Below are 24,671 nucleotides of genomic sequence, written 5' to 3' on the forward strand. Positions count from 1 at the left end.
AAAAAAAATTTTGAGGTGAGTACATTAAAAATGGGAACTGAGCATTCCATTAACAAATTCTAAATTCTGAAGCTCACACAAAACTTTTCTATAAGAGCTCAGTACTTTAAAGATAAAGTCTTTAAGAATAATGTAGACTCTGCTAAAGTCTGATAAACTCCAACTGAACCAGGCTACCAAAAAATTGATTGGGAAATGAAGATTTTATTTTTTTTTGTTATTATTTTTAGTAAGCTTTTTGCCCAACGTGTGGCTTGAACTCACAACCCTAAGATCAAGATTTTCATGCTTTACCAACTGAGCCAGCCAGGTACCCTGGAAAGGAAGATTTTAAAACCCTATGTGGGGATGCCTGGGTGGCTCAGCAGTTGAGCTTCTGCCTTTGTCTCGGGTCCATGGTCCCATGGTTCCAGGATCAAGTGCCTCATCAGGCTCCCTGCAGGGAGCTTGCTTCTCTACCTATGTCTCTGCCTCTTTCTCTGTGTCTCTCATGAATGAATGATTAGAATCTTTTTTTTAATCTTTATTTTTAATAAAGATTTTATTTATTTGAGATGCACACACACACACACACACACAGGCAGAGATGTTAGGCAGAGAGAGAGAGAAGCAGGCTCCACTCAGGGAGCCCCCTGTGGAGCTCGATCCCAGGACTCCAGCCAGGATCAAACCCTGGGCCAAAGGCAGGCGCTCAACCACTGAGCCATAAGGTGTCCCTTGAATAGAATCTTTAAAAAAAAAAAATTTCTTGGGCAGCCTGGGTGGCTCAGCAGTTAAGCGCAGCCTTCAGCCCAGGGTGTGATCCTGGAGTCCCAGGATCGAGTCCCATGTCGGGCTCCCTGCATGGGGCCTGCTTCTCCCTCTGCCTGTGTCTCTGCCTCTCTCTGTGTGTCTCTCATGAATAAATAAATAAAAATCTTAAAAAAAAAAATTTTCTTTAAATAAAAACCCTATGTGGTTAACCGAAATTCTATTATCTGAAGTAGGCTCCATGACCAACATGGGGCTTGAACTCTCGACTCCTGAGATTGAGTTGTATGCTTTACTGACTGAGCTAGCCAGGCACCTCAGTTAACTAAAATTTTAAAAACAGTATACAGATGATCTCCTTAAGAGCAGGTGATCCCTGGAGCACCTGGGAGGCTCAGTCAGTTAAGTGTCTGACTTTGCCTCAGGTCATGATCTCAGGAGCCTCGCTCAGCAGGGAGTCTACTTGTCTCTCTCTGCCCCTCCTCTCATTTGTGCTCTAAAATCTTAAAAGCAAACCAGCAGGTGATCCCCATGAATAATTATGTTCATGAAGAATGTACTGTTTCCTGAAGAATGGGTGTTTAGCAGTCCTCATTTCTTGAAATGAAGAATTGCAGACCATGAATTAGAAAGGCTTTTGCAATACCATGTTAAATTCATTCCCGCATTTGATACCTGGATTAATATACTCCTGGCCCAGAGGTACTTGGGTAGCTCAGTGGTTGAGCATCTATCTGCCTTTGGCTCAGGTCAAGATCCCAGGGTCCTGGGTTGGAGTCCCACATCAGGCTCCCCAGAGAGAGCCCACTTCTCCCTCTACCTATGTCTCTGCCTCTATCTCTACATTTCTCATGAATAAGTGAATAAAATCTTAAAAACAAAAAACAAAATACACTCGGTCCAATACATAAGTTTGAAAGAAAAGTTTCATTCTATTCCCAAAGGTGCTTTAAAAGAAGACACATCGGGCAGCCCGGCGGGGGGGGGGGGGGGGGGGGGGGGCTCAGCGGTTTAGTGCTGCCTTCAGCCCAGGGTGTGGTCCTGGAGACCCAAGATGGAGTCCCACTTCGGGCTCCCTGCGTGGAGCTGCTTCTCCCTCTGCCTGTGTCTCTGCCTCTCTTTCTCTGTGTCTCTCATGAATAAAAAAAAAAAATCTTTAAAAAATAAAATAAAAGAAGACACATCTATGGAATATCTGGGTGGCTCAGCAGTTGAGCATCTGCCTTTGTCTCAGGATGTGATCCCGGAGTTTAGGGATCAAGTCCCACATTGAGCTCCTGCAAGGAGCCTGCTTCTCATGAATAAATAAAATCTTAAAAAAAAAAAAAAAAAAAAGACGACGACACATCCTCTGATATAAACCTTATGTCATCCATGTGCCAAGTGAATTCTTAACTACGTGCCCAGTGTCATTTCACACAAGTCTTGATCCTGGCTCCTTCGGTAATCTTATTCAAATAAGCAATATTTACTAATTGTATTCTGTGTTTTTATGTTTAAAGCATTGAAGGAAACAAAAATATATAAATCACATTCTCAACAATGAAGCTGCTGCAATCTTATGTGAGATCAAGAAGATAAATGAATTCTGTATGCAACTTTCAGATTTCTTCCTGAAAAGTTTTCTTACATAAAAATTATTTTTTTTAGGGATCCCTGGGTGGCACAGCGGTTTAGCGCCTGCCTTTGGCCCAGGGCGCGATCCTGGAGACCTGGGATCGAGTCCCACGTTGGGCTCCCGGCGCATGGAGCCTGTTTCTCCCTCTGCCTATGTCTCTGCCTCTCTCTCTATCATAAATTTAAAAAGAAAAATTTTTTTAAAGATTTTTATTTATTTGTTCATAGAGACACACACAGAGAGAGGGGACTCGATCCTGGGCCTCCAGGATCACACCCCAAGCTGCAGGCAGTGCTAAACCGCAGCGCCACAGGGGCTGCCAAAAAATTATTTTTCATGCAAAAGACAGGTGCCACTAGTATGATATACGTGTAACATGGCACCAAAAAATAAAGATGAAAACAAAAGCCATCTTGAATTTAAAATACAAAATGAAAAAATAGATTGTGGAAGATATCTTCATTTCCATTTTTCTACCTTTAATAATTCATTTGTGTTTGTGTGGAAAGCTAATAATAATCATACATTTAAAAGTAATTACATTGGTGCTCACTTCAGCAGCACATATACTAAAACTGGAACAATACAGAGAAGATTAGCATGGCTCCTGCGCAAAGATGACAAGCAAATCTATGAAGCATTCCATACTTTTAAAATATTAAAATTTTGGAGATAAGGTCCCTTTACCTTTGATCCTCATTATAAGTCCCATCCACAGAGATAATAATTTTATCAGCTTAATATTTATCTTTCTGGATTTTCTGATGTGAATTTATATGGATATATACACAGACATATGTATCCACAGAAAATAGATGTTTTGTTCTTGTGTATGGGTTTTGTTTTGTTTTTTAAGATTTTATTTATTCATTCATGAGAGAGAGAGAGGCAGAGAGAGAAGCAGGCTCCATGCAGGGAGCCCAATGTGGGACTCAATCCCAGGACTTCAGGATCAAGCCCTGGGCCGAAGGCAGGCACCAAACCGCTGAGCCACCCAGGAATCCCCTGTGTAACGGTTTTTACATAATTATCATACTATTAAAATTACAGGGCAGCCTGGGTGGCTCAGCGGTTTAGCGCTGCCTTCAGCCCAGGGTGTGATCCTAGAGACCCGGGATCAAGTCCCACGTCAGGCTTCCTGCATGGAGCCTGCTTCTCCCTCTGCCTCTCTCTCTGTGTGTTTCTCATGAATAAATAAAATCTTTAAAAAATAAAAAAATAAAATAAAAATAAAATTACAATAAAATTACATAGTCCAATAAATTACATTGGACTATGAGGTGAAAGTCATATTTTCAGAATCAGAATTGATATATAACAAAAAATGCTTCTGTTCACTTCATTTTCTCATACACATTCTTAAAGATAGCCACATATACTCAAATAAGTACTGAATGGTCTTACTTTACCTTTCATCTTCAACCTAAAAGATAGAAATCCCTATGTGCCTATCAAAATTATTCCACCTCTGGAAATCAGCATTCTACAGTGATACATAGTAGGTAAGTTCAATAATTATTTGGTTAGCCAAGTAAACATTTCAAAATGAAGATCCTGAGCCACACCGATATTGTTCTAGCCACTATGTAAACCAATATTTAAACAAGGCTCCTATAGATAGATCATGGCCCAGAGTCCCACTGGATAATGCTCAACTGCTATTTTCTTTTCTAATAAAAACTATAGAAATGCATAGGTCATTATCTATGAGAAATATATTGTATACAGGGGATCCCTGGGTGGCTCAGCGGTTTAGCACCTGCCTTTGGCCCAGGGTGCGATCCCGGAGTTCCGGGATCGAGTCCTGAGTCGGGCTCCCGGCGTGGAGCCTGCTTCTCCCTCTGCCTGTGCCTCTGCCTCTCTCTCTTCTCTCTATGACTATCATGAATAAATAATAAAAAAATTTTTAAAAAAGAAATATATTGTGGGGATCCCTGGGTGGCACAGCGGTTTGGCGCTTGCCTTTGGCCCAGGGCGCGATCCTGGAGACCCGGGATTGAATCCCACGTTGGGCTCCGGGTGCATGGAGCCTGCTTCTCCCTCTGCCTGTGTCTCTGCGCCTCTCTCTCTCTGTGACTATCATAAATAAATAAAAATTAAAAAAAAAAAAAAAAGAAATATATTGTGTACCTAAATAGATTTTTTTACATAAATTTCAGGTTTTATATTTCTCCTTTGCAATTCTCAGGATATAGCAGAATTGATAATATTAAAGCATGTAGAATTTTTCTTTAAAATCAGATTTACTAAAAAAATTTTAAAAATCCGATTTACTGGGATCCCTGGGTGGCTCAGCAGTTTGGTGCCTGCCTTCGGCCCAAGGCGTGATCCTGGAGTCCTGGGATTGAGTCCCCTATCAGGCTCCCTGCATGGAGCCTGTTTCTTCCTCTGCCTGTGTCTCTGCCCCCCCTCTCTCTCTCTCTCTCTCATGAATAAATAAAATCTTCTTAAAAAATTAAAATAAAATCAGACTTACCACTATGAATAGTAATGGAGTCATTCTTTAAAAATAATTTTTTAATTGAATTTGCACCTTCTTAAAAGGCAGAGTATATAATCTTGAAAAATATAAAGAGCTGAAACGCATCATCATTTAAATTACTGATGTGGGGGAAACCCGGGTGGCTCAGTCAGTTAAGCATCTGTCTTTGGCTCAGGTCATGATCCTGGGTCCCTGGATCAAGCCCCACATAGGACTCCCTGCTCCACAGGGAGCCTGCTTCTCCCTCTCCCTCTGCCTGCCACTCCCCCTGCTTGTGCACAAGCGCTCCTGGCGCACTCTCTGTCAAATGAATAAATAAAATCTTTAACCACATAAGGTTTTTAAAATCTTCCTTTCCAGGGCACCTAGCTGGCCTCAATTGGTAGAGCATGAAACTCTGGATCTTAGGGTCGTGAGTTCAAGCCACACATTGGGCACAGAGCTTACTAAAAAAATTAAAGTCTTCATTTCCAATCAATTTTTTTGGAAACCTGGTTCAGCTAGAGTTTACCAGACTTTAGCAGAGTCTATGCCACTTTTAAAGGCTTTATCTTTAAAGTACTAAGCCCTTATAAAAAGATCTTTGGAGCATTCAGAATTTAGTATTTTGCTAATGGAATGTTTAGTTCTCATTTTTAATGTATTAACTCAAATTTTTAATAGAAGTTTGTAAAAGTAAATCACTTTTTAAACAACCTGCTTTAAGGAGAAAGGGATAACTGGTCATATTTCAAGTTGTTTACGTGGGAAGCCTGCTTGTCCTCTTGTCCCCACTCATGCTTTCTCACTCTCCCTCTCAAATAAATAAAATAAATTACTGACATCACTTGGAAAATTATGGAGGTTTAGGAATTAGTCTGGAATGCAAGATCCATGGTACTTACTTTCATGCTTACAATGAAAGTTTGTTGCAATAAAGTGAAACATATCCTAGAGAACAAGAGGGTAGGATCACCTTAGAAAACACCAGTAACACATACTACCATGGCATATGTCACTGATAAATCATATTTGTTTGATGGTACTTGCCTAGCTAGTCCTGTCAAGATATAGAATGTATTTCCTAATGCCTTCCATAAAATCAGATTCATGCTTCAGAAGAATTTCACTTCTCATTATTCAGAGGACCCATCAAAATTAAAGCTCTTCTCATCATCCCATTGTGAATTTATATTCTAATTAGTAAATATTCTACATACTGTTCTTCCACTTCTTATAGGATAACTTTTTTTTTTTTTTTTTTTTAAGCAGTGCCTTTCAAAATAAACCTGGTTTATTCTTTTCCTAGATTAGAAAAAAAAGAATCCAGCTATAAAAGACATTTTTGGGGACCACAAAGGATATTTAATATTATTATTGATATTTTACCATTAAATCAGTTAAGTTTTTTAGATTTTTCTTAAGGAAAATGTTCTTAGAAGAGAGACGCTAAAGTATGCTAAAGTATTCTGAAGTAAAGCATCATATCTAAAGTTAAAGCAAATGTAAAAAGTTAACAAGTGATGAATCTTGGTCAAGAGTATAAAGGAATTAATTGTATTATTCTTTAAATTTTTCTACAGCTATTGAAGTTTTCAATATAGGGGTGCCTGGCTGGTTCAGTTAGTGGAGCATCTAACTCTTGATCTCAGGGTCGTGAGTTTGAGAGCCCCATACTGGGTGTAGAGATTATTTTTTTTTAAATGGCAGGGAGGGGAGGGATGCCTGGCTGGCTCAGTTAGAGAAGAGTATGCAACTCTTGATCTTGGAATTATAAATCCGAGCCCCACATTGGGTGTAGGTATTACTTAAAAATTAAAAAAAAAAATCTTGGGGCACCTGAGTGGCTCACTCAGTTAAAGGCTGTCTTTGGTTCAGGCCATGATCCAGGATCCTGTGATTGAGGCCTGCAGCAGACTCCCTGCTCAGCAGAGAATTTGCTTTTCCTTCTCCCTCTGCCCCTCCCTTGCTTGTGCTTTCTCTCTCTTGCTCTCTCAAATAAATAAAATCTTTAAAAAAAGAAAAACAATCCAAAAAGAAAACAAATTTTCTGCAACATAAAAATTTAGGGAGAAAAACACCATTGATTTTTAAAAACTTTAATCAAAAGTTTATCAATAAACTTATGAAAAAAAAAACTTATGAAGAAAAGGGTTACTAGGCCTCAAGCTGTAATTTTCTCCTTTTTAAAAAATATTTATTTATTCATTAGAGACACAGAGAGAGAGAGGCAGAGACATAAGCAGAAGAAGCAGGCTCCCTATGGGGAGCCCGATGTGGGACTTGATCCCAGGACCAATGGATCACGACCCGAGCCAAAGGCAGATGCTCAACCACTGAGCTACCCAGGTGCCCCTAATTTTCTCCTTCTAAGTAATAATGTTATAAATAAAATCTTTTACACTGACAACCAAATACCAAAAGCATTTCCTATTCATAAAAATATTTTAAACATCCATATATTAGTTTTGACAGTTTGAGAAAATGAATTACATTTAGATCAAGAGGATAAAGTTTTCCTAGTTAACTATAGGACTTACCTATCCATGTCATCATCTCCTGGTAATAAGGGTGGGAGGGGCAGAGGAGGCAACGTTGAAGTTTTTAGGTGTGGAATAGCAGCTGTTACAGATACTTGAGTCTTCACAGAAACCTGTGCAAGGGGCTGAGAATTTGCCTGAGAGGACAAAGTAGATGTCCTTGGGTGAGTAGAAGGGGGCAAAGTTGAAGTACTAGAAGTAAGAACCTGACTAAATGCTGGTTGGGGAGGAGGCAGAGGTGGTTGCTGTGGAATAGCTGGTAGTGGAGGCAAAGGTGGCAAAGGGGGTGTCTGAGGTGGAGGGGTAGTTGTTGGTAAAGGAGGTGCAGGAGAAGTAACTGTGGGGACAGGTGGAGGGGTCTCCTTTTCTGATGTCTCTGTCTCTTTTGGAGTAACAATCTCCTCTTTCAATACTATGGGTTTAGAGTCTCTTGATCCCTGTGCTTTCAAATCTTTAATAGGATGCTTCTCAGAGTTCTCATCCAACTTTACTTTCCCTGTATCTAAAGAATTTTTGACTTCTGTATTTAGATGTGGTACATTCACCAGTTCAGTATCTGGGGCAGATTTTTCCAATTTTACACCTCTGGTTAACTTTTTAGACTCCAAGCCTGAATCTTTAGCCTCTACTAAACTGTTCTCTTTTCTAGGCAAAAATATAGGTGAACCCTTGGATTCCTTTCCATCCATTTTTGCTGCTGCAGCAGCAGCTGCTCTTTCCTTCTTTTTCCTACTGAGTTCAGCTCCCAAGCTGGAGTTCAATGGAAGCCTGACAGGTGAGATGCTGGAATGTCGACTGCGTGACCCGGATCTCTTCTTTTTACTATGAGAAGATGAGTGTCTTGAATATGCGGGACTTCTACTTCTAGACTTCATGGATTTCCTAGTGGAAAAAGAAAAGCAGTTTAAAATGGGTAGCCTACAGCAATAGGGAGGAAAATACATCAGTTAAACTACAGAGCACTGTAACTTAACTCATTTTGAGTAATTTAACAATCTTAAAAATGAATTAGGTACTATCGGATAATAGTAATATATCAGAATTGGTTCATTAACTGTAACAAATGTACCATACTAATGTATAATAATAGGGGAAATAGGGTGCGAGGACATATAAGAATTCTTTGTACTATCTTCACAACTTTTTGGCGCATCTCAAACTGGTCTAAAAAACAAAGTTGGGCAGCCCAGGTGGCTCAGCAGTTTAGCGCCGCCTTCAGCCCAGGGCCTGATACTGGAGACCCAGGATCGAGTCCCACATCAGGCTCCCTGCATGGAGCGTTTCTCCCTCTGCCTGTGTCTCTGCCTCTCTCTCTCTCTCTCATGAATAAATAAATAAAATCTTAAAAAAAAAAAAAAAAGTTTACTTAAAAAATAGATTACAAGAAACTAAATCCTGCAGGACACATCATGTTTCAATCATACAATACTAAAATTATCCATTACTTATACAACTCATGGAAGGTGGTTGAGTGTTTTTTACCCATGTTGGAAAACACCCATATTCACAATGATTACTTTTTTAGAATTTTGGTTTAAGTCTGTGAAAAAGTTGGGGCCCTTGGGTGGCTCAGTTGGTTAAGCATCTGCCTTCGGTTTAGGTCACCATCCCAGGGTTCTGGAATTCAGCCCTGTCAGGCTCCTCACTCAGCAAGGAACCTGCCTCTCCCAGCCCTTGTGCTCTCATGCTCTCTCTCACTCTCCATCTCAATTTTAAGAAACAAAATCTTAAAAAAAACAAAAACAAAAATAAAAAAAAACCTCTGATAAAATAAAAACATGATAAAAAAAATACTAAAGGTGAGTTATACAGTCAGGAAATTAAAAGTAACTAGCATGCTTCACCAAACCCTGTTTCAACTAGAGAGCTATTTAATTGACAGATCCCAAGAAGATTGTTCCTTGTATCCTCAGTCAATAATTAAGTTGTGCCCATACTAAACAACCCCTAAGATACAAGAATTATTAGGATTTGCAAAATAGATAAGCTGAAAAAATTGTCTTACCAAATGATTTATAAGTTCTCAAAACTATAAAGACTTCTGGTATTTCATACATAAAATGATTTCAAATCAACTTTTTAGGAACTCATAAAGCAAGGTACTGTTGCATGTTCAATTTATTTTCTTCATTATTAAGAATCTAGAAATCTATGAGGTAGATTATTCTAAATTGAAACCCAACCCTCATTAATTCTTTTTGCCTTTTTCATAAAGCCTAATGTGCTTTCCCCCTCTACATGAGGGGTAAAAAAAATAGCACTAAAAACGTGACTGAAAAAACAATTTGCCCAGTAGTCTAAATAAATTGTTCCCATTCCAGAGCTTCAATATCTCCCTTTATCTTTGGTCATTGGTAATACTGACATAATTCAAAATTTTTCAAAACAAATAGTGTGTGTGTGTGTATATATATATATAGTAAGTAATTCATATGATATTAGCCATGGTTTTCTTATACCTACACTGCTTTTTGGAAATTTGCTCCCAAAAGTTAGTTAAAATACAAGTCTTTATTGAAATCAAAGTACTCAGAACAGTAATAACAACATGTATATGTACATGATATAGAATACTGAAAGTGGTTAAATGGATTTACTAAACATTCTTCAGAAAATTAACACTTCTAAATAACTGGCTGACAGTTTTCTCTGACTGAATTAGAGCTGGGATAAAACTACCATCTCTATTATCCCAGGACAAACTTCTAAGGACCACATGCTCTAAAAACTAGTTGTTGTTTTTTTTATTAAAAGATGTTATTTAGGATCCCTGGGTGGCGCAGTGGTTTGGCGCCTGCCTTTGGCCCAGGGCGCGATCCTGGAGACCTCGGATCGAATCCCATGTCGGGCTCCCGGTGCATGGAGCCTGCTTCTCCCTCTGCCTGTGTCTCTGCCTCTCTCTCTCTGTGACTATCATAAATAAATAAAAAAAAAATTAAAAAAAAAATAAAGATGTTATTTATTTATTCACAAGAGACACAGAGAGAGAGTGGCAGAGACACAGGCAGAGGGAGAAGCAGGCTCCATGCAGGAAGCCTGATGTGGGACTCGATCCCAGGACCCCAGGATCACGAAGGCAGGCGCTAAACCGCTGAGCCACCCAGGCATCCCTAAAAACTAGTTTTTTTAATCATTCAGCATTACTAAATCTTTCTAAGGAACTCTGTTACAAACCCTTCAACTTCTGAACAGAAGCTTATTGTTAATAGTAACATCCTGATGGCCATATACTTATGGCATTTTTAGTGATACAGATGCTATATTTGAGGTCCAGATTTCAAGAGTAAAAGTGATGGAGGAGAGAGGTGGTAACAGGAGACAACCAATAAGTAAATGCGAGCAACAATACAAACTGTTCTCAAAAAACAAATGTATTTTCCCCCTGAATTGAGTTAGGTTCTATTAATGTGAAATGAAATTGCTACTATCAATCACTACTAATTTGAAGGATGCAAAGACCTTGCATTTCTGGCAAAGCATTTTTAGTCTTTTAAAACGATGTTGCTTGTTTAATTTTGACTGTGTCTCCCAAGGAAAAACCATAGAGATATCACAGAAGGATCTGCGTGTTCTACTCTAAGAAAATTTTGTACTTACTGTCTGGAATTCCAAAGAATGAGGAAAAATCTGTAGTGCACACATAAAAACACATAATGCTCTCTAAAACCCAACTAAAAATATGCATGTGACTTTAAAATTATATAATGTTTATATTTGTGTCCTATGCTATCATATTGTGTCTCTAATTCTTTCCTGGCTTATTTTTTACCATTACTGCACAGTTCCAATTAACTGAGAAGACAGAACTTGAGATATGAATTCAAAAGGAATCACTGCAAAGCAAGTCCTTTCCGAAAGTCGTTTTAGTTTTTCAGCCTCAAGTGCGATTCCATATTCCCAAAACTCACTACAGTAAAAATTCTCAAAACAGCCTTAATGAAATTACCCCCTCAAGAAAACAATTTGAGAATGTTTCCTTAAACAAGTAAGCTACTTTATAAATGGTACACTTAAGACATCCATTTCACTGTATATAAATTTTACTCACGTCTTCAAAAAAAAAAAATCAACTCTAGCTAATGCTATACATAACACTAAAATGCTTACAGTGAAGTATACTAATGTCTGTAACTTTGAGAGGAATCAAAACAAAAGAGGAGGGGCGGCCCAGGTGGCTCAGCAGTTTAGCGCCACCTTCAGTCCAGGGCCTGACCCTGGAGACCCGGGATCGAGTCCCATGTAGGGCTGCCTGCATGGTGCCTGCTTCTCCCTCTGCCTGTGTATCTTGTGAATAAATAATAAAATCTTAAAAAAAAAAAAAAGATGATTAAAAAAACCAAAAAAAATAAAAATAAAAAACCCACAAAAGATGGACTGCTGGAGGGATGGATGGATATGATAAAATATACAGCATATATTAATTGTTGAACCTAGGTAGTACATATATGGATCCTCACTATAATTCTTACAACTTTTCTGTTTGATAAATTGTGATAAAATGGGGGTGAGGGGGTTGGGAGGGAGGAGGACGACTAAGGAACTTTTAGCCTCTGACAACTAGGAACTCTGCAGTTTAATTCAAACTGGCTTATGAATAATTATAACTTTTAGTCAGCAAAAATTACTCACATTAACATACAAAAGACGTGCATGGATTTTTACAAATAGCATAATTTCTCCACTAGCATTGTACACATTTCCTTGCTCATAGATGGAATTTACTGTCTTCCTCCAGGTAACCAGGAACTGTGCTATACACTTCACATTTATTAGCTAATTTAATTCTCACAACTATGCTAGAAGTAGGTAGTTATTATTCCCATTTTACTACGAAGAAACATGGGCAAGGAGAAATTAAATTATTTGTCAAAGTTCACAAAGCAAGATTAGGATTCCGTTCAGGTATAACTTCAAAGCCCATGTTCTTTGTGGACAAAGGTGAGTCCACAAAGAGGAAGGTACATCTCATCATCTAGGAATAAGAACATAGTTTTCAGTAGTAATTCATTTCAACAATTAAATTTCAAACTAACATGCCTTTCTTGTTAAAACATCATGGTAAAGGCACTACCACTAGTTTTTTAGAGAAAGATTTTGAAAATTGCCAGTGGTCACAGGGTAGGTCAATGGTGATGATGTAAAGAAAATAAAATTATCCTTAGAACCAATTTCTGCTAGGCTATACACCAACAAAAAGAAAAAGGACTAAACAACTGAACTCCAGTAAAAACATCAGTTAAAACCAGAGTTATCAAAACACTGTCAATTAAGAAATAAACTTACAGCCCTGGAGATTCAGTGGACAGCACACACACAAATGATAAATGACTTAAGCAAATGGCCTCAAAATTATACAAATGAAAATTTATAGTTTCTTACATCTTCAGTGAGGTCCACTAAGGTCTAAAGCACGAATACCAAGGTGATTTTAAAACATTCAAAACAATGCAACAACAGAAATTGCTAGACAAGCTATGAGATAAACTCAGTTATCAACTCTGTACTCAAGAAGCAGGAGCCTATGGTTTTTCTCACAGGAGCTTACAAGTGACGATCTCACCACTGAAGTACCTACCTTTAGTAGTTTTAGACATGTGAACTCCCCACTTCTCAAATTCTGGGTTAAGAGAAGACCAGATTCAACTACTTGAATAACTAGTCAATAGCAAATTGTTCTAGTTAACGAGGAAGACTGGGGGCTTCAACAAAACGTTAACATGACTAATCGCCAGTTCCTCACGACCCAGCCTAAGTAAGAAAGGGCTGTTAGACAAATAACTCACCTGGGGAGTGGACTCCGACTCAGAGATCGTTTGCTCATGAAAGGGCTGCTAGACCGTCTTCGACCATAGGGACTAGGCGATCTCCCACTGTAAGAGCCACTCCTTTCATAGCTGGAAGAACGTCTCCGACTATAGGGACTCACAGACCTTTGTCGTCTACTGTAGGGACTGGGTGACCGGGTGCTTGACTGGTAGGCGGAAGGCTCCTTGTAAGGAGGGCTAATTGACTGTCTTCTTGAGGTACTTCCAGGACTCTTCTTGTAGGAGTCATAATTGCTAGAGGTGTGAGATCTTGGGGGACTAAGGTCATAATCTTGGCCATAGGAAGCTCCCGAGGGGCTATCATCTTGCTTGGGGCTGTCAGACCATTTTCTATGGGGACTCCTGGATCTCCGTTTGGGGCTGTCTACGGTTTTGTAGCTTTTGGGTGTTTCCCTCTTCCGATGACTTTTACTCCGGTCTTTGTGCCCAGACTTCAACTCACGTTCTTTCCGTGTCTTCTCCTTATGAAGTTTGGATGACCTGGATTCCTTGTTGCTGCTGCTTTTGGATATCTGTGCCTTCCCATAGTCCTCATTCTCCTCATTTGAACGCTTTGAACTTCCTGATATCCGGTCCTTCATCGATCCCGATTTGCTGGAGACTTCCTGGTTTTTCTCTTTTTCTGTTTGTTTAGTTTTTAGTAAGTCCCGGGAACGTCTGTGCTGGTGGTGACGATGTTTGTGCAGACGGTCACTCCGATCAGTCCCACGACGTTCATCATTCTCCCTCCTGTCTAGTTTGAAGGCCATGTCGTCAGAGAAGGTATCTGAATCAGAGCTGATGTCATCATACTCCACCAGAGGTTTGATAATTGTACCCAAAGGTGCTGCTTCGGGGGTCACCAACCCCATGTCTTTGGAGTGCTTGGATTTATGCCGCTTGTGCTTCGACACCAAGCGGTGACGCTCTCTGCTGTTGGAGCTGCCACCTCCCGATGACGGCTGCAAAGTTCCAGAAGCTCCTCCACTCCCGTCCTTCTTGCCCCCATGTCTCTCTGGATTGGGCATTCCCTTTCCCCTACCCTCAAAAAGGGGAAAAAGTTCCCCAGCACTCCCAAAAGTAACCCCCACCCTCCCCCCCAACCCCACGCCTACCAAAGAGCCCCTAGAAGGGGGTGGGGAGGGAAGGGACAGTAGCCCAGGCTCCTCCTCCCTCCCGACTCCTCAGCACCCTCCTACATGAGGTAGGGGGTGAAGGAGCCAGGAAAGAAATGAGAGTTCCTCAGCAGTAGAGTTGCGAGACAACGGGTAGCTGCTCAAGTCTGTTTCCCCTCCTCCCCCCGCCGAGCCAATCCTCAGGCCCCGGCGCCGGGGAGGTCGAGGAAGTAGGAAGCCGACGGCCCTGGGCAGTGGGGCCGACTCCGGCTCTGGGGCCCTGTGAAGACTGCGCGGGCCCTTCCGCTACCCGGTAGCCCGGCTCGGAGCGGCTTCCTGTCGCTGGGGTCCCGCGGCCTAAGTGCCTCACGCCCCCTTTGTCCCTCGCTCCTGAGGGAGCCCCTCTTCTTGCCTCCGCCTCACCTCAACACCTCACACACTCACTCGCTCCCTCACACAGACTCAGTCACACACTAGGTTAAACCGAAACGGCACTTAGAGGAGGGGGGGAGGGGGAATCCCGGGAAATATCGCGAGAATCCCTGGGCTCTCGCGGTATTTCGTGCTTCCCTTTCACCTCTCACCACGGCTTGCTTAAACAACGCGAGAGTAGGTCCTGAACAAGAAACGCGTTCCGCCAGATTCTCGCGATAAGCTCCCGCTCTCCATTTGAGCAAAGCTTTATTGAAACGGTGGCAGGATTTTTTTTTTTTATTCAAAACTTTATTGGTAACTCATTGAACAAATAGCGGCAGGCTCCGGCACAAAACTAGCTTTGCATACTTTATAACAACTCTTTTAACTACCAGGATGGAAATATTGTCAACAGGACAAAGGGCGAATGTGGGGACATTTCAACCCCAGTCCCTAAGTATTAATAATTCTTCCCACTTAAATAGCATGTACCACGCGCGTTATGTCTAATTCTCACTATCCTGCAAAACGCGGTATCCTCTTCCCTATTTTACAGATAGGAAACTCAGAGTCACAGAAGTTAAATAACTTACTCAAGGTAACAAAGCTAGTCCAGCAACTGCCAAAAACGAGATTCAAATTAACGTCTATCACCAAAGCGTAGCTCTTGTATAGTGTGGCATTCCTCTCACTACTCTGTTTAAAATCTTAAGCCCGAAAACCCATCACCTCTTGGGATCATCTGTGGCTTTTCTGGAATCATTTAGCCTTTTTCTTCACACAGAAAATTAAATTATTGAACAAGTAAAAGTATTCATGAGCAAGAAAAAATAAAATATCCCTGCTCTTCTTTTTTTTTTTACTTTTCAAAACTCTGCCCACATTAGCCCATTCCATCTTCACAACAATCATCTGAAATAGGATTGTATATGTGAGGAAACTAAGGTACTGAGAGGTTAAATGACATCCAAAATTCTTGTTTTCGGGGATCCCTGGGTGGCTCAGCGGTTTAGCGCCTGCCTTTGGCCCAGGGTGTGATCCTAGGGTCCCGGAATCGAGTCCCACGTCAGGCTCCCTGCATGGAGCCTGCTTCACCCTCTGCCTGTGTCTCTGCCTCTCTCTCTCTCTCTCTATCTCTGTCATATATAAGTAAATAAATCTTTTAAAAATGATTGTTTTCTTCATCAAATTTATCTATGAAGGGCGCCTGGGTGGCTCCATCGTTGAGCGTCTGCCTTCTGTTCAGGTTGTGATCCTGGGGGCCTGGAATAGTCTCACATGGTCCCTGGAGTCTGCTTCCCCTTCTGCCTATGTCTCTGTGTTCCTCATGAAAAAATAAATAAAAACTTTTTAAAAATTACCTATGATACTTTAAGGCCCTTCTCTGTGAAATAATGTCCTTTCTCCTAAGGCCATCAAGCCAATATAGAGGAAATATTCATACCAAAAGATATAAGATGATAAATGTCATAAGAATAACACAGAGCACTGCAAAGGTTCTAAAGAAGGCTGGGAGTGTTAAAAAATTCTATAAATGTAGGGCAATTGAGTTGGGCCATGAAGATTAAGTAGGATACATATATGCAAAGATGGGAAGGTCAGCCAATAAATTAGGGACGAGAAAACACCTTGAACAAATGCAGAAGAATCTACTCTCAAAATCACTCCCTGGGGGTCCCCAGGTGGCTCAGTTTGTTAAGCATCTGCCTTTGGCTCATGATCCCAGGGTCCTGCAATTGAGCCCAGATCTAGGCTCCCTGCTCAGTGGGGAACCTGCTTCTCCCTCTCCCTCTGCCCCCCATTAGTGTTTGCTATAAAACACTCTCTGTCAAATAAATAAATAAATAAATAAATAAATAAATAAATAAATAAATAAAATATTTTTAAAAAATCACTTCCTAAAAATGTTCTTGTTACTTTCGGTCACATGGGTACCAAAAAAAATTTTTTTAGCATAAATGTTTGAGTCCATAAATGCTGGCTAAAATGAAAAAAGATAAACTTTTTAATTAACCATGGAAGAAAATTTATTTTTATTTTTTTAAAAAAGATTTATCTATTCAGGAGAGACACAGAGAGACGGAGGCAGAGACACAGGCAGAGGGAGAAGCAGGTTCCTTACAGGAACCCTGGATCCTGGGATCACGACCTGAACCAAAGGCAGCTGCCCAACCGCTGAGCCACCCACGCATCCCAACCGTGGAAAAAGATTTAATGCCATCAAGAAAAAAAATAAAAGGATAGAATTAAGTACTGGGACTCAGGTATGGTAACGCCTTATTCATTGCTGCAAGAGAGCCTGGATATAAAAAGTTCCCACCAGTGTTTGATATGATGATATGGCGTGAGACTTAATGGCCCATTAGATGAAATGACTGAGCCACCAATCAAATACTGGCATGAGTTTGGCAAAAGTACTCTGTTTTTTTATATCTATTAAATGAGATCAAGTTTTTTTTTTTTTTTAAGATTTTATTTATTTATTCACAAGAGACAGACAGAGAGAGAGAGGCAGAGACACAGGCAGAGGGAGAAGAAAGCTCCATGCAGGGAGCCCGATGTGGGACTCCATTCTGGGTCTCCAGGATCACACCCTGGGCTGAAGGCAGGCGTTCAACCGCTGAGCCACCCACACGCCCTGATTTTATTTATTTATTAATGAGAGAAACAGGGGATCCTCGGGTGGCTCAGCGGTTGGTGCCTGCCTTTGGCCCGGGGCGCGATCCTGAAGTCCCGGATCGAGTCCGCATGGGGTCCCTGCATGGAGCCTGCTTCTCCCTCTGCCTGTGTCTCTGCCTCTCTCTCTCTCTCTCTCTGTGTCTATCATGAATAAATAAAATAAATAAATCTTTAAAAAAAATGAGAGAAACAGAGAGAGAGGCAGAGACACAGGCAGAGGGAGAAGCAGATGCCCCAGCAGGGAGCCTGATGCAGGATTCAATCTCAGGATCTTGAGATCATGACCTGAGCCAAAGGCAGATGCTCAACCACTGAGCCACCCAGGCATCCCTAAATGATATTAAATTTTTGACCCAGGATGTACCCATACTCATGGTAAAATGGAAAAGTGGGGACAGAAAAAGGAATTATGGCAATGTGTTAAAATCTTGAATAACATTCATCATGTAATTTAAAGAGCAGTTGAAACTTTCTTTTTTTTATAATGAAGATTTATTTTTTATTTTTTTGAAGATTTATTTTTAAATAATTATGGAATTTGTTCAGGGATACGGTGTATGTACATGAGTATTCTAATTTTTTCAATTTAATCATTTTGTGATATATAAATTTATGCATTACAACAGTGTAATCAACATATGCTGGTTGATTTTTCATTTTAAAGACAAGAGCAAGGGCACCCCGGGGTGGCTCAGCGGTTTAGCGCCATCTTCAGTCCAGGGCGTGATCCTGGAGATCCGGGATGGAGTGCCGGGATGAGCTCCCTGCATGGAGCCTGCTTCTCCCTCTGCCTGTGTCTCTGCCTCTCTCTCTCTCTCTCTCTCTCTCTCTCATGAATAAATAAATAAAATCTTTAAAAAAAAAGACAAGACCAAAATCAATACCTTTGAACTTATTATACTTTTCAAACTGAAAGATTCAAATAGCTACAATTCTAAAATAGCATCAATAAATCCAGTATTTTCCTTGTAAATATCAACAGGCTATACTGAAACAAGGTAAAATATAGTATATAATACCCTACACTGTGCTTAATTGGTAGTGTTTACCACTGAAATCAATTACAGATGTTTATTCTGAGATGCTACTATGAAGACTGTAGACTCAAATGCTGATAATGGTAATCAAAATTAAATTTATGGGATACCCAGAAAACAGGCTGAATTGAAATCTGTACAATTTTAAAATACTCATTAACAACAAATTTTGAAAGACATATAGAAGGCTATTGTTTTCAGGGATACCTGGGTAGCTCGGCGGTTTGGCGTCTGCCTTCGGCCCAGGGCGTGGTCCTGGAGTCTCGGGATCGAATCCCACATCGGACTTCCTGCACGGAGCCTTCTTCTCTCTCTGCCTGTGTCTCTGCCTCTCTCTCCCTCTCCGTCTCTCATGAATAAATTAAAAAAAATTTTTAAAGGCTATTGTTTTCATATAAATTGGGTGTTTTAAAATCATCTCCCTTTAGTGCTTCAATTGTCACATGGCCATAAACCAAAGACCAAATAATTTCAAATGATCACAAATACTATTTAAGCAAAAATTCTCAGGTGTCCATTCTTTTAATGCTGTATACATCAAATTATAGTAAAAAGATGACTATAAACAACATGCAGCCCCTCTATATTCATAAACAGCACAACAGATTACAGTAAACCGAGTTTATATTCCACCATCAAGTGTGGTTCTCCCATTAGTTCACTTTGTGACGGGTCATTAAGAATATCTTCAAATCCAGTAGTCTCATTATTACCCCTCCAATATCCAGTGAATGGTTTGAACTTGGAAGAAATGGAAGACGCTGAACCTGCTGCATGGCCTTGAATTCCATTTGTAATTTTAGTGGAACAAACAGAACCCGAATGTTTCTTAGTGTAGAAAAATCCATTTTATCTTGGTTGAGCTGGAAATTTTTTTCTGATAATTCAAGAGGATGACTGGGCAAAAGTTCATTTTTCACACAAGGGAGACCTTTTCGCAGATCATGCTGTTCAAAAGGTCCACTTACTGAAAGTTCAGTAACTGGAATACTGTCCTTCAGCTGAGATCCAAGTCCTCTGGCATTCATCTTCACTTGCTCTGTGAACAGCCGCTGGGCCCTATTTGAAACTTTTTAAATTATCTGCGGGCTGCCTACTGAAGACTGTAGACTTGTAATGGATACATGAATGAGTGAATGAAGATTTTCCTGAATTTTTATGACTTATTTCTGTAGCACTGTTCAATTTTCCACAAACTCTTTCAAGTCTGTCAATAGATATTAGTTTAACAAATAACCCCAGGAGGTGGCCAAGATGGGTATTACCACATGCATCTAAAGGTTGAAACTGAGACTCAGGAGTTGGAATACATTCCCATTAAGTGTTAAGAAGTGCCAGGATCAGGGATAGCTCTTTCTTTAATCTTAGACCAGTACTCTTTCTATTCTAGCACACTTTCTCTTTTTGGTGGATGCAATTCTACTCTAAGGTCAATAATATCTCAACAAAGCTGGAAAAAATGTCTACTCTAGGAAATATAGTTTTGTTCAAGTGTTTAAATACAAAATTAAGTGTAAACTGCAGAAATTTGTCCAAGAATTTGTGAAAATAGCACTTTTATAAAATAAGGGTTGCTTCACTCTACAGAAAAACTTTGAACTCAGAAATCCCAGGACTACACAATTTGCTTTATTTGCATGACCTCCCAGGGCAGGGAGTCAGGGCAACTTTATGAACCTCAAGGTAATCAGTCAGATGAACACTATACTTTCCCTGTAAATCCCTCCGCAAGTCAGAAAGCTTCTCTTTAGGCCGTACTCAAGAGGAAATATTTAACTAAAGTCAATAACTCCCCCAACCCTGCCCTAGATCAATTTATTAGTTTAGATTTTAGGTTTTGAAGAGTCCTCTGAAATCCCCCTCAAAGCTTAGTCATTTAAAATTTGACCAGTGTTCCTTTTTGCCATATACAAAGATCGCTCCTATGTGCATCTTAGATGATTTTCTTGTTTAATGACATGTCTCTCCCTATCTTTACTTTTGAAGTACAAATTTTTCAATAATGTCATTTTACCTGCATTTTTAAAAAGATTATTTATTTATTCATGGGAGACACAGAGAGAGGCAGAGACATAGGCAGAGGGAGAAGCGGCTCCTCAGGGGGAGCCCGATGTGGGACTCGATCCCAGGACCCTGTATCATGCTCTGAGCCAAAGGCAGACGCCAACCACTGAACCACCCAGGCGGCCCTTATCTGTATTTTCAAATGAGAAATAACTTCTTATTCTATTCTGTGACCAGAATTTGATAAAATTTATTTTATTTTTAAGCTTATAAGGTTTAAAATTACCTAGCTATAGTTGATATAGACATTATTGTGTATAGTTTCCATGAGAAAATGTAGCTGTATATCTAATATTGATATTTGGGGCACAATTATAAGTTAACAAAAAAATTTTGAGTAACTGATTTTTGTGACCAATCATGTTTTCAGAAGCTTATTATCAAGTGAGTGCATCAAAGTTTGGGGCTCTGTTTTCGTGTTTATATTACCAGCTCCTAGTTATTACACAAGTATTAGGATTCCTTTTTTTTTAAATTTTATTATTTTTTTATTTTTTATTCATAGAGACACAGAGAGAGAATGAGAGGCAGAGACACAGGCAGAGGGAGAAGCAGGCTCCATGCAGAGAGCCTGACGTGGGACTCGATCCAGGGTCTCCAGGATCACGCCCCGGGCTGCAGGCGGCACCAAACCGCTGCGCCACCAGGGCTGCCCCAGTATTAGGATTCCTTAGACGCTTGTCAGCATTTTAAATATTAATTATCTTTGAGGGGGTGCCTGGGTGGCTCAATCTGTTGAATATCTGGCTCTTGATTTCAGCTCAGGTCATGAACCCAGATTCCTGGGTCGAGCCTTGTGGCAGGTTCTGCACTCAGCAGAAGGGCTGCTTGAAGATTCTCTCTCCCTTTCCCTCTGTGCCTCCCTCATTCATGCACATGCACTTGTTCTCTCAAATACATACATCTTAAAAAAAAGTAAATATTATCTTTGAATAATTTTCACTTGGATAAAATGCTCTCTGTACCTCATCAATTTTAAGGTTGCTAGATTTACATTATATATTTTTACTTTTTATTTTATTATTTATTTATTTATCCATTTATTTATGAGAGACACAGAAAGGGAGAAAGCGAGAGAGGCAGAGACACAGGCAGAGGGAGAAGCAGGCTCCATGCAGGGAGCCTGATGTGGGACTTGATCCCGGGTCTCCAGGATCACGCCCCGGGCCGAAGGTGGCGCCAAACCCTGGCTGCCCTATTTTCTTTTTTTTAAAGATTTTTTTTTATTTATCTATTTGTACAAACAGGGGGAGGGGCAGAGGGAGAAGGAAAAGCAGACTCCCTGCTGAGCAGGAAGCCAGCTATAGGGCTGGATCTGGGACTGAGCCAAAGGTAGATGCTCAACTGACTGAGCCACCTAGATGCCCCGAAACACTTTTTTATATTAAAAATATTAATTGATTATCTGAAATTCAAATTTAACTGAGTGTTCTGTATTTTATCTGGCAACCCTATCAGTTTATACCAGCAATATGTAATGAGTCTCTAACGTGTGTTAGGGGCTGGTCTAGGCAATGTCACTAGACAGTAGTGAAAGAAGTAGACCCAGTACAACCTTCCTGGAGATAGCAAACTAACAACGAAGACAGGCATTGAACCATCATGTACTTAATACATTTCAATGTATTACGCATTAATACTTTTAATTACTATTAAGTAATAGCAATGAAAGTGCTTTTTTTTTTAAGATTTTATTTATGTATTCATGAGAAACAGAGAGACAGAGAGGCAGAGACAAAGGCAGAGGGAGAAGCAGGCTCCATTCCATGCAGGGAGCCTGACATGGGACTCGATCCCGGGTCTCCAGGATCACACCCTGGGCTGAAGGCAACCCTAAATCGCTCAGCCACCCAGGCTGCCCTGAAAATGCTATTAAAGAGAAGTTGGAGGAACACCTGAGTGGTTTAGTTGATTAAGCATTGGACTCTTGATTTTGGCTCAGGTCATGAGCTCAGGGTCGGGACATCCAGCCCAGTGTTGGGCTCTGTGCTCAGCTTGGGGTCTGTTGCAGATTCTTTCTTCCTCTCTCTCTGCCTCTCCTCCCAACATTGAGCATGCATGCACACACACTCTCTCAAAAATAAAATAAAATCTTAAAAAAAAGAGAGAGAAATTTGAAATAATGTAACAGAGGACTTGATCAAGTCAGGGGTTAGAGAAGACTTCTTTATAGTCTAGAAGAAGACAATTAAATTGACATCTGAGGGATCCCTGAGTGGCGCAGCGGTTTAGCGCCTGCCTTTGGCCCAGGGCACGATCCTGGAGACCCGGGATTGAATCCCACGTCGGGCTCCTGGTACATGGAGCCTGCTTCTCCCTCTGCCTATGTCTCTGCCTCTCTCTCTCTCTCTCTCTGTGTGTGTGTGACTATTATAAATAAATAATAAAAAAAATTTTAAAAAAATTGACATCTGAATAAGAAGGCCTTAGTGAGGTGAAGGAGTCAGGTAGAGGAAGGACTCTCCCAGCAGTTAAAAAAGGCCTGTTCAAGGAACTTGGGAGGAGAATGCAGCAATTTTCTGCATGAGAAAGAAGGCTAGTATGGCTGGGAATTGGCAACGGGAGAGGTGGGTCTAGGAAGGGTTTTTTTTTTTTTTTCCCTAGGAAGGTTTTGTAGACCCAGTAAAACATTTGTCTACTGGGCTCCAGTACAGTAGTAGGTAAGCGGTGGAAATTCAGAAATGAAGGCAAAATCCTGCCCCCAAGAAACTCCCTATGTAGTGACTAAAGGAATGAGGGTAAAGAGGAAAAGATAAAGAATAAAATTTGAATTCTACTTCAGAGAGCATAGTTATAGATATCTTTGTGGTAGTAAATGTGTTCCCAGACGCTTCCAAAGATTTGTTCTTGGGATCCCTGGGTGGCGCAGCGGTTTGGCGCCTGCCTTTGGCCCAGGGCACGACCCTGGAGACCCAGGATCGAATCCCACGTCGGGCTCCCGCTGGATGGAGCCTGCTTCTCCCTCTGCCTGTGTCTCTGCCTCTCTCTCTCTGTGTGACTATCATAAAAACAAACAAACAAACAAAAAAAAACACAAAGATTTGTTCTTATTAAATTTACACTGCTGTGCCTGCTCACCTGAACTGCAGTTGTCTGCTGGAATGGCTTTGGAGGATGTTTGAATAGCATTTTTGAAATATGGAGAAATTCTGAGACTGAAAAGCCAGTAGAAATCCACTACTTAGTATCCTTACAGTGAACTAGGTAAAATCCAACTTTACAGCGGCTATTTTCAAAGATTTGTTTGGAAAAAGAACATTAAAAACAAAACAAAACAAAACCAAGCCTTAACTACGTCGAGAACTTCCACCAAATGCTAGTTTTGTATTTTAGCCTGGTCCTTCAGTTCCGGTGGCCATAAACTTCTCATCATTACTCCAAATTTCTCCACGTGAGGAGACAGGACTGCGCATTCTTTGTATTGTGGAGTACAAGCTAAACTGCTTGTTTTACTATGATTACCAGATAGGAACACTAGTAGTCATACACCTTAGTATATAATTAAAAGCATCCGATGCTCTGACTGCTACAAGTTTACCTTAATTTAAAACCTCCCAGATCTTAAAAAACAAAAAACAAAAAACCCCAAAACCAAAAAACCGTTATTGCGTGAGAAATATTTCTGAAATTTGAGGAAAAAATTGGGAAATGGGAATTAAGTGAATTGGGCTGGCTTGGAACGCTGTGTTACAAAGACCCAATACCATTTTCATGTTTCCACCTAGTATCTCAATAAAGCGTATTATCTTTTATTTTATATTATTTTATTTATTCACGAGAGACAGAGAGAGAGAGAGAGAGAGACAGAGACAGAGACACAGGCAGAGGGAGAAGTCGGCTCCATGCAGGGAGCCCGACATGGGACTCGATCCCAGGTCTCCAGGATCATGCCCCAGGCTGAAGACGGCGCTAAACCGCTGAGCCACCCGGGCTGCCCAGCGTATTATCTTCAACAAAATATTTCTGGTACCTATATTCTTTGAAATGCTAGTCAGTAAAGAGATCCCAGGATTTTAATTTACGAACTCCTTTGCCACTTGGAAGCGAGGTTGAGCGCCAGCAGACGGCAAACACGGTACTCGAGAGCAGTAAGTAAACCTTCAGGTGACCGAAAGCTAAGGGAAGGCGTGATTAGAAGAATCTCGCGAGAAGCACTGCATTCACTATTTTTCGCGATATTTTGGTGCCC

At 40.6% G+C, this 24,671-nt stretch overlaps 1 protein-coding gene, 1 non-coding gene and 1 pseudogene across 23 annotated transcripts in view; 1 reads left to right on the top strand and 2 right to left on the bottom strand.

The window, feature by feature from the left end:
- Window positions 1-14,801, bottom strand: part of CDK12 (cyclin dependent kinase 12) — a 79,452-nt gene extending 64,651 nt beyond the window's left edge. For all 22 annotated transcript variants that reach the window (XR_005364420.1, XR_005364418.1, XR_005364417.1 and 19 more), the window contains exons 1-2: window positions 13,153-14,801; window positions 7,370-8,251 (exon numbers count right to left, since the gene is read on the bottom strand). Coding sequence is in view for 2 of the 22 variants with exons in the window: in XM_038547434.1 (XP_038403362.1) it covers window positions 7,370-8,251; window positions 13,153-14,201 (1,931 nt within the window). In the remaining 20 variants the exon portion in view is untranslated. The remainder of the gene's footprint in view (window positions 1-7,369; window positions 8,252-13,152) is intronic.
- Window positions 2,914-3,020, top strand: LOC119873541. The gene has a single exon (XR_005365040.1). It is a non-coding gene; the product is annotated as a U6 spliceosomal RNA (small nuclear RNA).
- A 3,966-nt stretch (window positions 14,802-18,767) lies between the features above and the next one.
- LOC119873427 lies at window positions 18,768-19,486 on the bottom strand (annotated as a pseudogene).
- Window positions 19,487-24,671: the final 5,185 nt, after the last annotated feature.

The sequence above is a fragment of the Canis lupus genome, chromosome 9 (assembly GCF_011100685.1).
Source record: "Canis lupus familiaris isolate Mischka breed German Shepherd chromosome 9, alternate assembly UU_Cfam_GSD_1.0, whole genome shotgun sequence".
Taxonomy (NCBI): Eukaryota; Metazoa; Chordata; class Mammalia; order Carnivora; family Canidae; genus Canis; species Canis lupus.